Below are 17053 nucleotides of genomic sequence, written 5' to 3' on the forward strand. Positions count from 1 at the left end.
TTATTCAAATTGTTCCTCCCCCCTCTCCGCACCATGTGCCGCTCATCAGTAACTGAGAGGCAAAACCGAGGACTGGGCCTGGAAACAACCTTCCCGTTGCGCGTGAGAGGGACCCCGCCACTGCCCGGGGAATTCAATCAAAGCGTGTGTGTGTGTGTGTGTGTGTTTGCGGGGGGTGCTGTGTGAACAGCTCTGCGCTTCCAACACCTCCCGTGCCGCAGCCCCGGGGCCGGTCACACCACGCCCACGCGGGGATTTATTGCACTAGGGGACTGGGGCCCGCTGCGTCCCCTCGCGGCGCCAGCAGCTCCCCGCGTCGGCAGGGAGCCAGCAGCGCCCAAGTTATTAATGAAGGGGCCGGGCGGCAGCAGCAGCTGTTGCTGGAGGGGCAGGTCAGGGCTGCGGAGGCTGCGCGACGGGAGACGCTCGCCTCGCCGCCTTCCACCTGCGGCCATTTGCCTAGGGCGGGCTCCGGCGCAGGGCGAGGGACACCCGAGCAGCCGCCGCCGGGACAGCGCTTGGGTCGCGCTCTGCACGGGGCGCGTCCATGAACGGCAGCGCCGGCTCCGGAGGCGAGATGGAGGGTAAAGGCGACCTTGGGCAGCGCCTGAGTTCTGGCTCTTCCCTTTGGCGGGAGCAGGGCCGGCTTCTGCCTCTCCGCGGGGAGGGGAGGGGGTCGTGGCTGGGGATCCGCTCGCTGGCCACCCCTCGCCCCTTTCAGACCCGTCCTCAGCTCGGTGGAGCTGGGGTTCCCCGGGTGGCGGGAAACCTGGGGGTTGGGCTGCCTCCGGGGAGGGGGTGTAGCTGCTGGGGGTGGGCTTTTGCCACGCGTCCCCTCTGCACCGGGGAAGGCTTCTTGGGCTGGGGGGGGACTTGCCCCCGTTCTCAGCACAGTGGCTTCTTTAGCCTGCCCTGGGTGCGAGGGTTGCCAAGGGCCAGGGCTCAAGCAATTTTTTTGCATTCATAACTGATGCGGCAAGCGCAGGGGTGCTGGGGCTATGCAGTGCTAAGGCCACAGGTGCCGGGGCTCAGGGTGACACCTAACTGTGGCGAGTTGCTGGGGGGGGATAATTGAAAGTTTCTCTGGGGGCATGCGACCGCCCCACTTGTTGCCTCTGTCTCCACTCCCTGAAACTTAATATATAGGTAGACAACAGACACTAACAACTACCACCTCCTGTTCTCTGGCTGCCCAGCCCCTGGCAGAGCTTGCGGGCATCACTCCCTGATGGAACTAGCCTCAGTCAATTAGCAAGTGTTCAAAACAAGACAAACAAAAGGGGCAACACAGCTGGGATGCACAGTCCTTCCTGTGCCAGCAGGGTGGGCATAAGCAGCGACTGCATGGGTGCTCTGGGGCTGGAGCACCCATGGGGAAAAATTAGTGGGTGCTCTGCACCCACTGGCAGCGAAGCTCCCCCCCACCTCCTCCCTTCAGTGTGCCACATTCCTGCTCCTCTCCCTCCCAGCACTTCTGCCCACTGCCTTGGCGGCGCTCCAGGAGGGAGGGGGAGGGACAGGGACACCATGCACTCAAGGGAGGACGTGGGGCAGGGACTTGAGGAAAGGGGTGGAATTGGGGACAGGGTGGAGGCAGAGCAGGGATAGGAAGAGGGAGGGAGTGGAGACTTGGGGGAAGGGGGGGAGTTGGGGTGGGGCTGGGCCCGGGGGGGGGGTCGAGCACCCACTGGCAGGAGCAGAAGTTGGCACCTATGAGGGTGGGTGGCACCATGGTGTGATGGAGCTCAGGGTTTGAGTGTCTCGGTTAGCAAGACACTTTTTATTGGAGGGGGGAATATGATGCCCCCACAACACTTTCTCGATAGGCACATTGGAGGCTGCAGGGTCCTTGTCTCCCTTTTCCCATTCTTTCTCCTCCCCCGCCTCCAGCCTGCTCCCTGGGGCTCTCTGGCTGGATGGGGTTCCACCTGAGCTACCTGGTGCTAAGCACTATGTAGCAGGCCCTCTTCCCGATCTAGAAGATGCTCCCCTGACTCACCTCAGTGGATGGTCTGCAAAGCAGGCAGCGGTAAGCACTGGGACTCCAGCAGCAGGGAAGGAGAAGCAGCACCAAGTAGCAGCAGGGAGCTCAGCCCACAGCCAGCTGCCCTGCTGCTTCCTCCCTCCCTGCGCTGTACAGACACATGGTGAGTGCTGCCACCAGGGGGAGCCACTACCTCCTCACTGCTGGGTGTCCCAGAAATCGGGTGGGGGGAGGGGAAAGGAGGGAGGGGGAAAGAGAGACAGACAGACAGACATACATGTGACCCTGTGTGTTCCACACCACACATTGCCTCTGGATTAATCTTTAATTAAAGATTGTCACGTGATGAAACCTCCACGAATATGTCCACCAAAATTGGCAACTCTACTGAGTGCACCTTTCCCTGCCTTCCCACACTGAAATATCATCTGCCTTTGGAGCTGGGGGGCAGTGCCTGGAATGAAGGCATCTTTGGGATGTCACGGGTGGGGGGGAAGCTGGGAGCGTTCTGAGGAATTTCCTTGTGATAATGGTGTGAAAGGTGGTTTGCTGTTCTCCTTGATGTATTCCTCCTATAGAAGGAACTTTCACATCAATTTATGGAGCCCATCAAAATGAATGGGTGTTGGATATAAATAACCTCTCTTTATAAAAGTGCTCCAGTAATCTATGAAAAACCCTTTAAAATGTTAGTGTTTTGAACAAGCACTATAGAATATTGTAATTCAGTATTTTTGTTAAAATAAGTGCTCTTTAAAGAATAATACTTAGCCCCTCCAACCACCCCTTGCTCTGGACATAAGTATGCGCAGAAACATAATGATGCTCTTTGAAGCAAGTATCTTAGGAAAAGAAAAATAAACCTATTTTATAAATGCATTAGTTATTACACCTGAAAGTTATTATAGAAGTACACTGAGCTATATTAAAAGGAAGAAAGCTGTTAAATGAACAGGTAATGGACAAAAAAAGCTTAAAACATAAGTTCATAGAAGTTAGGAATGAGAGACCTATTTTTCATATAATTTTGGTACCTTTAATGAGGATTGACAGGATAACTATCAAGAGCATATAATTTGGTGCATTTATCCATTTAGCTTACTGCTATACCATTAACTTGCAAAAATTTAGAAATGTGCAACTTACTGGTTTCTTGAGTGGAAAAAACTATTCATCATCATCCTCTCCTTTCCCCAGTGCTGAGGTTGGATAGGGCCAAGGTTATGAGCAGATTCCATCAACATTTGTTTTGAACCACCATTTGAGCCTGATTGTTCTGAAAATCAGGTGCTGCCTGGATGGCTTTGAATACCATGTTATACCACTGTCTCATTGACGCCTAGCAACGTGGCCAAACCATTGTAGTTGCTGCCTTTTGATGATTGTAATCATGTTCTGTACTTTCAGTCTTCTATAGATGGCTAGAATGCCTAAGGGCAGGTCTTCGCTACCTCCTGGATCAGCGGGTAGCGATCGATGTATTGGGGATCGATTTATCGCGTCTCATCTAGACGCGATAAATTGATCCCCGAATGCGCTCCCCATCAACTCCGGAACTCCAGCAAGCAAGAGGCGGAAGCGAAGTTGACAGAGGAGCGGCAGTGGTTGACTTGCCGCTGTCCTCACGGCCAGGTAAGTCGACCTAAGATACGCCGACTTCAGCTACGCTATTCACGTAGCAGAAGTTGTGTATCTTAGGTGGACCACTCCCCAGTGTAGACCAGGGCTAAGAAATGCTATGTCACATCTATGATATAGTGCAGACACCTCATTTCAAATGTTTATAGCTTTTGCTCCAGATGCTTTTGTCAGTACCCATGTTTCACAACCTTTAAGTAATGTGGGTACAATGACCATTGTGTATAATCTGGTTTTATCTGTCGTAGACACTGATTTAAGGTTTGAAACTTTTTTAATAAGGCACATGAACGTTCTGCTGACAGTAGCTATCTGCTTGTTCTTGTCATCTTCATAGCGATTGTCCCATGTTATGATGGAACCCATGTAGCAGAAGCTATCTACTTGTTTGATGTCTACAACATTAATGACTAGGCTAGTCTGTTTCTTGTTGGTTTTTTTTTTTTTTTACATTACCATTAGTTTGGTCTTTTGTTCATTCATTTTTAATCCCCATTGGCCCTGATTCTATTCTATTCTGTTCTATTCAATAAGCTATGTTTGCAAGAAATCAGATAGTGTAGAATAAAGTTGTTGTACACAAGTATGTTTATACTTCATTAAAAAATAATGGGGGAAACTGTTGCTAGTCTGGAAATTTAAAAAAAGGTACTTCCCATAAATGCAAGAAGAATATTCTAGATCAGTGCAATTTTTTCCATACCATGACCCTGTTACAACAGAAAAAAGGTTTTGGAGCCCCCTTCCTTCCAGTCATAAAGTAAGGGTTGCTGAGACCCCTGAAACCTGGTTGCAACCCACAGGTTGAGAGCTTGTGTCCTAGATTCTTCCCACCTCCCAGGATCTCAACTTTTTTACATTGTTTTGGGGTTTAAATCTTGAGCATTTTATTTGTGGGGGGAAAATTGTAAATCAGCAAAAATAACAATAAAATATACTTTTAAATGAAAGCTCTGGATTCTTATTATTTAAGAACCATGGTTTTTTTTTTTGTTTAGATTCCCATAAGTCAAATGAATGTCATAAAGCTACATGACATTTCTGGTATGTTGTGAAATATGCCGTAGTGTACACTGTAATTCCAGACATCCTACTGTGTGAGAGATACCCACATGGGACTGAGCCTCCTTGAAAATTACTGATCTCAAACAAATTTTTAATTTTCTCTACCGACACAAAACTCAAAAAAAAACTTTTAGTGACCACTAATTTAAGTGTCAGACTCACTCAAATGCACAGTTAGCGGGCCTTGTGCTCCCTTCTGGTGTGCAATGGTGTTTGGTGTTTATAAAAATTTAAATAAGGGGCTCCCTCTAAAATGATGTGCCTAGTCAACCGTGCACATGACATTCCTTGTGTAAGATACTTCTGTGCTCTCTCCCCACCTCTCTCCTCAAAAAATATCTGCGACTTTCATATTTTTTCCCTATACCCAAGAATCATTCCATCTTCCATCCCTCCACCATCTTGCATAGTACTTTTTGACCAGCTATGCGTCCCTCTGCCCATTACTTCACTGAAGGTCCTCTAAGTTGTTTCTCTATCTGGCAGGTGTTCTTCACAGCAGCAGTGGTGGTGATAGGTGGGTGGCTCTGTGACTTCCACTCGTGGCTGTGGTTTGCAGGCATGTTGTCCTGCCGACTTAGGTAGTTGGGGTAGGTCAGGTGGGCAGTGCGTCCCCACAGTGATGGGCTGGGTAGTCAGTTGGAGAATGGGTCCTCTTCAGTTCTTGAGGTGGGCAGATCTCCCCTGACTGCTGGAGGTCTCCTGTAGTATGTGTGAGTTTTGAGAGCTGATCTTTGGGCTGATGCATGGGTAGTTCTCCTCTGGCTGGTGGGAAATTGCTCCATGTTCCTTTCCAGTACCTGCTCTTAATACTCCTAGTAGGGCAAGTGCAGGCACCAGTGGGAGGAGAAGTGGGGTGCAGTGACTACAGCACTCCCACTCAGTGCAGCAGTAGTATGACTTTCATTTTGCACTACTGCCATGCTTGGCAAAGTGGAAAGAGTTGCAGGGGTGACATTGGTTCATCCCTGGTATGTATCTAGAGCTCTCGCAGCAGCTACTGCAGTCACAGCAATAGTGGGAGCTCTCAGAAAGGGCTGAAAATTTTTAACAAGCAGAGCCAACCTTAGCATTTTTTTTGGACAGGCTGTGAAACAAGTTCAAATCACTTGCTGTCAGTTGTAGCCCAGTTTTTCTCCATAAATTATGACCCATTATGAACAGGACCAACTTAATGCTTGTGGGGAGAATCCGCAAGATGATTCTTTGGGATACACCCCTACTTCAACTAACAAGTTGTATGTAAAAACTAAATGTTTGTGTGTACGTGCATGCTCACGTCAATTAACTTTTGCCAGTCTATCTTGGCAAGGAACAGGCCCAGAAACTTACATATTTTTTAATAACACGAAAGCTGAGATCCCCCTTCATAGACTCAGCCTTTAGAGCCCATTTAGAAGAGTCTCGTACGAACCCCTTCTAGCCCATCAAATAGAGCAGAAGAGAATCTGTGCCAAAAATCACAGGGGACAGGGAGCACAGTTTATGCAATATGCTCCCTTTTAATTCTAAACTGCTGGCTGCTCTTCTGTGTGAATAGTGCATGATTGGGGAGCTACACTGTAGCTGCTGCTGGCAGAATGGAGAGATGAGCCAGAGAGCATCTGTTTCATGCAGGATGCTTCCACCTAAAATTGTGTAATGTACAACCTTGCAAATGCAACAGAAGTTAAGGTTGCCTGGTAGCTTGACCAGAGTAAGGACTGCAGGATAAATCCCTTTCTGTGTCTTAAAATCTCATTTGACAAGAGAGACATGCCATCGTATGTTAATATCAATTACTTGCAAGAAAAATCAAGATAGCATAGAACAAAGCCGTTATACATAAGTACATGCAAACTTCATTAAAATTACAAAAAATTTTCTTGGCATTTAGAGAGTGTTTAGTAAGATAGCTTAACCTGACATTTGAGAAGTATGATAAATAATGTCTTAATTAAATAAGATACCTTGTCAATTACATAGCTAGAAATTGTCACATTATAATGCACTGGGAATCTTATTGCATGTTAACTGTTCTTATTGCTTATTTGACAATTTATATTTCATATGCCTAAATTCCTTCCTGCTTAATGTAAGCTGTCTTGTTATTTGAAGGGCATTTAGATTTCCATCAACATTTACAGTATGTTTAAACATGAAGCATGGAAAAATTGAAATACAGACTTGCATTTGTGTTCCTTTTAAATATTCAAATGTAGGACAGTAACTTTTTAACATATGTCCAAAATATACATCAAAAACATTTTTGCTTGCAACTTTGCAATAACAAAAGTTAACTTTCCAGCAACTCTTTTTGTTTGATCATTTGCAGATACGGACTGCAGAGGTTGTTGGAGGCAATTGTTTGTAAAGCATCAGAATTGGCCATTTAAGAAGAATTGGCTGGACACAGTCAAGTTGCACCAATATTTCTGTGTGTTTGTCCTCTGTGCACATGGGCATCTCTTATTAGCAATAATGGGGTTTATGTGTGTACATGGAAGGAATCTTAGCGGTCTATACACAAATGCAAGGAGAAGGGAGAGTAAACGGGAAGAACTGGAAGTATTAGTACATAAGCTAAATTATGACTTAATTGGTGTCCAGTCTCATGACTGGAATATTGGTATAGAGCGGTCCAGGAAGAACAGGCAAGATAAAAAGGGAGGAGGCGTTGGATTATGCATCAAGAACATACACGCTTGTTCTAAGGTCCCGAAGGAAGTGAGAGGCAGACCACATGAAAGTCTCTGGGTAAAGATAAGGGGAGGGTGGGAAATAAGGGTGACTACATGGACCACCAAATCAGGAAGAGGAGGTGGATGAGGCATTTCTGGAACAAATAGCATAAATATTCAAAACACAAGTCCTGATAATACTGGGGGACTTTAACAACTCAGACATCTGTTGGAAAAGTAATATGGCAAAACACAAAATTTCCAATACATTTGTGGAATGTATTGGGGACAACTTTTTGTTTCATAAAGTGGAGGAAGTAACCAGGGTCACAGCCATTTTAGATTTGACTCTGACCAAGAGGGAGGAATTGGTAGTGAAGATGGAAGGCAGTTTGAGGGGATGTGATCATAAAATGATTGATTCCTTATAGTCACAGAATCTAAGGGGTCTAATTCTACTTTGAATGCACATGTATCACTGAGTTAAGTGCACGAGTGAAAAGAGGAATACACCTCTGAAAATGTAATGAGATCCAAACAAACAAGAAGTAAATATTTAAAGGCAGAGACACTTTTAGTGTCCCCAGTTTTAAAAATATGCTTATAGAAAATTCAATTTTTTTTTTAGTAGGGAACCAGCTTATCAAACCTAGAGTAGGCACATTTGTAGCTAACTAGCTGCTTTTCAGTAAATGTTTTTGATTATTGCTAAGGCTGTCAAGCGATTAAAAAAATTTATTGCGATTAATCTTGCCATTGCACTGTTAAACAATAATAGAATACAATATAATTTAAATATTTTTACATGTTTTCTACATTTTCAGATATATTGATTTCAGTTACAACACAGAATACGAAGGGTATGGTCCTCGCTTTGTTTTTATTACAAATATTTTCACTGTAAAAAACACAGAAATCGCATTTTTCAGTTCACCGAATACATGTACTGTAGTGCAATCTCTTTATCATTAAAGTTGAATTTACAGATGTAGAATTAGGTACAAAAAACCCTGCATTCAAAAGTAAAAGTGTGAAACTTTAGAGCCTACAAGTCCACTCAGTCCTATTTCTTGTTCAGCCAATTGCTTAGACAAACAAGTTTGTTTATGTTTGTCGGAGATAATGCTGCCCGCTTCTTGTTTACGGTGTAACCTGAAAGTGAGAACAGGCATTTGCATGGGACTTTTGTAGCTGGCGTTGCAAGATATTTACATGCCAGATGCGCTAAAGATACATATGTCCCTTCATGCTTCAGCCACCATTTCAGAGGACATGCATCCATGTTGATGACGGGTTCTGCTTGATAACAACCTAAAGCAGTGCGGGCTGACGCATGTTCATTTTCATGATTTGAGTCAGATGCCACCAGAGTGTTGCTCTTAAGACTTCTGAAAGCATGATCCACACCTCATACCTTTCAGATTTTGGAAGGTAGTTCAGATTCTTAAACCTTGGGTTGAGTGCTGTCACTACCTTTAGAAATCTCACATTGGTACCTTGTTTGTTTTTTGTCAAATCTGTTCTTAAAATGAACATGTGCTGAGTCATCATCCGAGACTACTATAACATGAAATATATGGCAGAATGCGGGTAAAACAGAGCCAGAGACATACAATTCTCCACCAAAGAGTTCAGTCACAAATTTAATTAACACATTTTTTTAATGAGCGTCATCAGCATGGAAGCATGTCCTCTGGAATGGTGGCCGAAGCATGAATCATAGAATCATAGAATATCAGGGTTGGAAGGGACCCCAGAAGGTCATCTAGTCCAACCCCCTGCTCGAAGCAGGACCAATTCCCAGTTAAATCATCCCAGCCAGGGCTTTGTCAAGCCTGACCTTAAAAACCTCTAAGGAAGGAGATTCTACCACCTCCCTAGGTAACGCATTCCAGTATTTCACCACCCTCTTAGTGAAAAAGTTTTTCCTAATATCCAATCTAAACCTCCCCCACTGCAACTTGAGACCATTACTCCTCGTTCTGTCATCTGCTACCATTGAGAACAGTCTAGAGCCATCCTCTTTGGAACCCCCCTTTCAGGTAGTTGAAAGCAGCTATCAAATCCCCCCTCATTCTTCTCTTCTGCAGGCTAAACAATCCCAGCTCCCTCAGCCTCTCCTCATAACTCATGTGTTCCAGTCCCCTAATCATTTTTGTTGCCCTTCGCTGGACTCTCTCCAATTTATCCACATCCTTCTTGTAGTGTGGGGCCCAAAACTGGACACAGTACTCCAGATGAGGCCTCACCAATGTCGAATAGAGGGGAACGATCACGTCCCTCGATCTGCTCGCTATGCCCCTACTTATACATCCCAAAATGCCATTGGCCTTCTTGGCAACAAGGGCACACTGCTGACTCATATCCAGCTTCTCGTCCACTGTCACCCCTCGGTCCTTTTCCGCAGAACTGCTGCCTAGCCATTCGGTCCCTAGTCTGTAGCTGTGCATTGGGTTCTTCCGTCCTAAGTGCAGGACCCTGCACTTATCCTTATTGAACCTCATCAGATTTCTTTTGGCCCAATCCTCCAATTTGTCTAGGTCCTTCTGTATCCTATCCCTCCCCTCCAGCGTATCTACCACTCCTACCAGTTTAGTATCATCCGCAAATTTGCTGAGAGTGCAATCCACACCATCCTCCAGATCATTTATGAAGATATTGAACAAAACCGGCCCCAGGACCGACCCCTGGGGCACTCCACTTGACACCGGCTGCCAACTAGACATGGAGCCATTGATCACTACCCGTTGAGCCCGACAATCTAGCCAGCTTTCTACCCACCTTATAGTGCATTCATCCAGCCCATACTTCCATATGAAGGGACATATGAATCCTTAGTGCATCTGGCATGTAAATATCTTGGGCTACAAAAGTCCCATGCAAATAGGGTGACCAGATGTCCCGATTTTATAGGGACAGTCCCAAACTGGGGTCTTTTTCTTATATAGGGTCCTATTACCCTCCCCACCCCCATCCCAATTTTTCTCACTTGCTGTCTGGTCATCCTACATGCAAATGCCTGTTCTTATTTACAGTGTCACCAGAAAGCAAGAAGTGGGCAGCATTATCTTCTGCAAATGTAAATAAACTTGTTTGTCTTAATGATTGGCTGGACAAGAAATAGGACTGAATGGACTTGTAGGCTCTAAAGTTTTGCATTGTTTTGTTTTTGAGTGCAGTTATGTAACACAAAAATCTGAATTTGTAAGTTGCACTTTCACAATAAAGAGATTGCACTACAGTACTTGTATGAGGTGAATTGAAATACTATTTCTTCTGTTTATCATTTTTACAGTGCAAATATTTGTAATAAAAGTAATAGTATATAAAGTGAGCACTGTACACTTTATAGTCTGTTGTAATTGAAATCAATATATTTGAAAATGTAGAAAAACATGTAAAATATTTAAATTTCAATTGGTATTCTATTTAACACTGATTAAAATGGTAATTCATTAATTTTTTAATCACAATTTTTGAGTTAATCATGTGAGTTAACTGCGATTAATCAACAGCCATTATTATTATTATGAAAATATTACTAAATACGGGCAAGCAACAATAAGATTTTAGTTTTTTTTTTAAAAAACTAAGGATCATGTGTTTGTGTTTTTTTTTTTTGCACACCATCAGAATTACTAGGTGTTGGTAGTCCTTGCTGAGCAAAAAATTATTTATTTATTCAGGTAGCAATAACTCTATGGAGGGATCAGCTGAGTGCTGGTCTGTTAATGACTTGGCTGTCTCAGAATGTCCCTCTGCTTGCCCTTGGTTTGTGTGCGCTACTCTTTGCCTTATCTGAGGCTTTGCCTTATACTGAGTCAGCAGTGTGCCCTTGTTGCCAAGAAGGCCAATGGCATTTTGGGATGTATAAGTAGGGGCATAGCGAGCAGATAGAGGGACGTGATCGTCCCCCTCTATTCGACATTGGTGAGGCCTCATCTGGAGTACTGTGTCCAGTTTTGGGCCCCACGCTACAAGAAGGATGTGGATAAATTGGAAAGAGTCCACCGAAGGGCAACAAAAATGATTAGGGGTCTGGAACACATGAGTTATGAGGAGAGGCTGAGGGAACTGGGATTGTTTAGTCTGCGGAAGAGAAGAATGAGGGGGGGATTTGATAGCTACTTTCAACTACCTGAGAGGTGGTTCCAGAGAGGATGGTTCTAGACTATTCTCAGTGGTGGAAGAGGACAGGACAAGGAGTAATGGTCTCAAGTTAAAGTGGGGGAGGTTTAGATTGGATATTAGGAAAAACTTTTTCACTAGGAGGGTGGTGAAACGCTAGAATGCGTTGCCTAGGGAGGTGGTGGAATCTCCTTCCTTAGAAGTTTTTAAGGTCAGGCTTGACAAAGCCCTGGCTGGGATGATTTAGTTGGGGATGGGTCCTGCTTTTGAGCAGGGGGTTGGACTAGATGACCTCCTGAGGTGCCTTCCAACCCTGATATTCTATGATCTCAGCAGCCCAGTCTTATGCAACATTAGGCATCCTCATAGGTGTGATTTCCCCTTTACTGAAAAATGGCAGGGTCTTACGAAGCATGGTTCTCTCCTTTGATGCTTCCTCCCCACCCCGACTATGTGAGCTGTTTTGCCAATGTGTGTCTCAATGTGTCTCCCATGTTGACCCTGTCGGTCTTCTGAAACCTCTTTTTCTATCAAGCACTACTCAATCATACAGTATTGTTGCTGTCTTTGGTGCGAACATATGGTATTACAGAGCTTGGAAATTTGGCAAAATGAGACACAGCAGGCAACGCGCATATATAACATTCATCTAGTACAATGCAGAAGCTGACCTGAAATGACAAATTATGCAAGGGAAGTAATCAGAATGGTCAAGAAAAGCCTGCACTCATCCTGCCATGGGCAGCTGGGAAAAATGTGAAAGGTAGGTCACAAGTACAGGAGAGTTGAAAGCTGTGTACTGCCTTTACCTGTGGCTGCCTTTTCAGCTGTCTTGAACCATGTGATCTCTGTCCAGCCAGCTGGTGATTTTAGCATGCATGACACTCCTGGCTCTAGGCTACTATGACCCTGAATATCTCTCCCTTGAGGGTTGTCTGGGTCTGGCTGGGAGCCATTCATGTGCACTGTCATCATTCCTGCCTCTTGAAGTTCGGGGAGGGGTACTGCAAAAAACACACATGTATGCTAAATAACTTAAAAGCATAGCTGGCCCTATGCAGAGTAAGATCTATGGAGTCCAGCTGGGGTCCCAACCAATGATTGTGCCCTGCTTGTCAGACTAGCAGTGTTATTAATGGTGCATGGAACGTGGGGCTTCCCCTAGATGTGCCCAAAGCTTTATTTGACAAGAGTTTGGTGTAATGAGGCTGGAAGACTGAAGCTGTGAATTCTAATCCTGGCTCTGCTATGGACCTGCTTGTATGACATTGCCTCTCTGTGCCTGTCTTCCCATTTCCAAAAATAGGAACAGCTACGCTATGATTATTTATATATAGTGGCCGCAACGGAAATCTGGGCCCTACTGTGGGTTAGACACTCTACATATACACAGAAAGAGATGGTCCCTGCCACCAAGAGTTTACAATCTATGTAGATATTATAGGTAAAGGTAAGGGGTGTGTGTGTGTGTATATATATATATGTATGTATACACAATCATCCCCATTTTACATGTGGGGTATTGAAGCAGAGAGATGAAGTCATTTGCCCAAGGTCATGCGGAAAGTCTGGTAGCGCTGATAGAACTTCCCTTTCTTAGAGGAGTTTAGGGAAGGTAATGTGACAAATGTAGTTAGCATAAGGACTAAGATCACCACCGTTAAAATGTGCTTTGTTGAAGCAGAAATTTTGTAAAATGTACAGTATGAATTTTTAAAAAAGTCAGGAAACAGTTATTTTGGCTGCAATTGTATTAATAAAAAATAACCACATAGAGAAGAAATGTGAAGTTTCCTTTTTAATTATGTACTTCTACATTTTAACTTGTGTTGATTCATGAGTGCTGTTTTACTAAATGACTGCTTCCTCAGTTGAATTTGCAAAGATTGCTGTTTAAATATTTAATGTTTTTAAATGACCAAAACAAGAATACAACACTTGCATAAAATTAAAGGCTGTCATGCATTGCTTTTAAAATCATGTAGGAAAACCTCCATTTAAAAGGACCTATGTTCAGTTTTTCTCATGATGACCTAGTGAATAGCAGAGGAGTCAGAGGGCATTTCTATAGGTGATTTGGGACCAATGGATAGGAACCGCCAATCAAATTTTAGCTATTTGAACATGTCATGGACCTGAAAATATCATATGCAGTACTTTTCTTTCTATCACATCTGATAGATATATATCTGCTTTTCTACAGAAAGGAAAGAGGACAACACTGGTTGTTCAGCATAGGGTGACCAGACAGCAAATATGAAAAATCGGGACGGGGTGGGGGGTAATAGGAGCCTATATAAGAAAAAGACCCAAAAATCAGGATTGTCCCTATAAAATTGGGACATCTGGTCACCCTAGTTCAGCAAAAAATATTCATTATTAATGTGACCATTTTTAATTTAAATAAGAACCATTTTGTGTCTGATACGCTTGTTAGATCATTTGTGACTGTTAAATGTTAGAACATATAAGCAGGCTGCATCTCATTGGGGTCATGGAGTTAGGATTTCTATTTCATTCTCCACACCTGCCATTTCTCAGTTTCAAATTAAGATGAATTCCAATTTTCTTCAGCCTCTTTTCCTAATTGGAAATATTACAGCATGAATCACTCTTTCAGTTACTTGGTTGGGACATCAAAATGTCATTCTTAAATATTAACATCCACTCCTGAGCTCCGGCTACAGTGTAGAACCCTGCGACTTTGTTTTTGGTTGTTTGTTTTTATTTCATTTTTAAAATGTCCTACTTGATACTGTCATGTTTAGTAAGTACTCAGTGATCAGGGTGGTTGGGCAGAGGCATAATGCTTTGTAAGCACTCACACTCAGACTGCATCTGTTCAGGATTCTGGAAACAATGAGGGGCAGGATGTGGCTCCTGATGAGGGTGCTTCATGTCAGTCTGCCACTTTAGCTGCCTGACAACAGATTACCCAGCACAGAGGAATCTTTGTGCGGCATATGGCTGGTATAGCCATGTCCATGCCATTTCCGCCTAATCCTTCCTGTCATATAGAGCAAATCAGGTACGTCGGAGGGTAAAAAGGCTTGTTCAAAGCATAGTCCAACTTCAGTGATTCCTGTCTACTGGAACAGGGACTGTTGCAGCCAGGCACAACTTAGCGTAGCCCAGAGGCTGCACTATCCTACGTCCAGGGCCAAGGTGACTTCTTGCCAACTCTGGGATTTGTATGTGTTTGGTAAAAGAGGTCTACGGCTCAGACTCTGCACTATAGGGTTCACCTTTCCACTATTACAATCCTGGGGCTGCTGTGTGCAGGGACGGTCTTTAGGTATAAGTTAGAGCATTCCAACGGCAAGCACTCTGTCCATACCTCCTTTCCTCAGGCTATGTCCCCTTCACCAGCAGCAGGGAGGAGATGTGGTATAGAAGCTACTGTGCCAACTCTGCAATGCTTGAGGATTTCTTTTGCACTTGGGTGATCCACCCAGGGCACCAGAGCAGCTGTATCACACCACTCCGACCCCATAACATTGCAACTTTGAGCATTGTATGATCCATTCTAGCAAACTTTTCATCTGTCGTCTTTAGCTGTTCCTTAGTAGCAGGCCAGAGAAATGGGTTTGCTATAAAACAATATATTTTGCCGTATCACCAGACCAGCTTTATTTGAATCATGGACATTTACAAAGCAATTATTTAAAAAAAATCTATATCATGATTGAATTCCCTGGCATACATAACAATGATCATATAGGCCAACACAGATTAAGTTTTAATATTATAATGTGCAGCATAACAATAACAACAAACCAGTGTACGCTGGAGGGCGGACAGTTCAAAATTGAATTTGTCCATTTATTTTTAATTCACTTGATGCAGAGTACTTTTAGTATTTAATACAAGAAAGAATTTTTACAATTTTGAGAGGTTGAATCCATGATTTAAAATTAAAATCTATTTAGGATGAATGCAGATGAAGTTAGTGAAATTAATTTGTTACAATTTGTAATTTACTCTTTTGGGTCAAATCCCGCTCTACTTACTCACTTAGTCATGAGACTATTTCATGAGTAATCTGAGCAGGATTTGGCACTTTATATTTAGAGACAAGCTGTGTCCCTTACAGTGCAACCTCTTACCCATCCCCCTCTTGTTCTGTGCCTCCTGTAAGTAGTAAATCTCCCCATGGCATTTTATTCTACTCAAATAAATGCTGTTAGAATGTGTCAAGCACAAGGCTCCAGTTTAATTTTGCAGAGTAAGAATATAGCAGCAAAGGTTTTTCTATTTTATGCAAACACAGAATCACATATTTCACTGTTAGTAAGGCTTGTATGGTGAAAAAGATGGTAACATCAAAGAGTATTTTGTGTTTGAGTGTATCGTTTCAACTTTAGGTGCTCAAATTTTATGCTTGCTTTTCAGGAAAATAATATTGATCATAAAAATGGAATGCTGGTTTGAAAATATTAAGGTTTTGAGGTAGAATATTGTACTTTCAGAATTATGTGCTTGATACTGCTCCCCCTGAAGCCAATGGCTAAATCCCCAGTTGCCTTGAATGGGAGCTGGATCAGGCCCTCTGTTTGTCACAGGCCATCTTGAGCAGTCAGTAATCCTTAATCTCAGATTTAGAGCACTTCCATTTGCTAATGTTTTAGTATTGCTTCTATGCTTGAGCCATTTACCTGAAATTGCACTTGCTGGTGCACTTTCTGTGTGTGCCTTCTCTCTGACTCTGCTTAGAATGCTGCTTCTAGCTTTTAAAATGCAAAACAAAGAAGTTTGTCGCTGTCACACCATCTGTAGATCATGTGCCTACTATTACATAAGAAATGTATGGGGGAAGATGCTGTCTTAGCATGTGGGCTACCTGTGAAACACAAAGGGCTTTCTTAGACCCACTGTGTGTGTTTTTAAAACTCAGTTGTTTAGAAGGGGCTTTGAAAGCCCACTAGATATAGACAATAAAGTAATGCTCTTTTGACCATGATGTTTGGAATAGTTTTTAAAAGGAAAAGTACAGTTAAAAGCTTTGGGTCTTCCATACAGTTTTAAATGACGTTGTTGGCTCTGGGGCTTGGAAAAGCAGGTATTAAGAGCACACAATTTAAACCAGCTACCATGTCATTTAAAAGTGAAAACTAAAGGTTGCTTCAAGTCCAGTATTGCCAATCCAGAACATTTAAAAAAAACAACCACCATGAGTTGGGCCCCCAGAAGTAGGGCCCTACTAAATTCACAGTCCATTTTTGTCAATTTCACAGCCCAGCTCTGAAGGCAGAACCACTGCCAGCAGCAGCACAGAAGTAAAGGTGGGGCATGGTATGGTATTGCCACCCGTTCTTCTGCGCTGCTGCTGCAATGCTGCCTTCAGAAGTGTTTGCCCAGCCAACAACTGCTGCTCTCCGGCTGCCCAGCTCTGAAGTTAGCACAGAAGTAAGGTACCAGTACCTCAACCCTCCTACAATAACCTTGTGACCCCCCCCATTGCCTCTTTTGGGTCAGGACCCCAAATTGAGAAATGCTGGTCTCTCCCGGGAAATCTGTATAGTAGTGGGTAAAAGCACACAAAAGACTAGATTGCATGAGGGGGGACCAGATTTCACAG

At 43.7% G+C, this 17053-nt stretch overlaps 1 protein-coding gene across 3 annotated transcripts in view; it reads left to right on the forward strand.

Annotated features, from left to right (window-relative positions):
* The first annotated feature begins 441 nt into the window (after positions 1-441).
* Positions 442-17053, forward strand: part of GADL1 (glutamate decarboxylase like 1) — a 109033-nt gene continuing 92421 nt past the window's right edge. For all 3 annotated transcript variants that reach the window (XM_073333370.1, XM_073333371.1, XM_073333372.1), the window contains exon 1: positions 442-584. In XM_073333370.1, coding sequence (XP_073189471.1) covers positions 548-584 — 37 coding nt within the window. In that variant the 5' untranslated portion in view covers positions 442-547. The remainder of the gene's footprint in view (positions 585-17053) is intronic.

This window comes from Lepidochelys kempii, chromosome 2, assembly GCF_965140265.1.
Source record: "Lepidochelys kempii isolate rLepKem1 chromosome 2, rLepKem1.hap2, whole genome shotgun sequence".
In the NCBI taxonomy this organism is placed as follows: Eukaryota; Metazoa; Chordata; order Testudines; family Cheloniidae; genus Lepidochelys; species Lepidochelys kempii.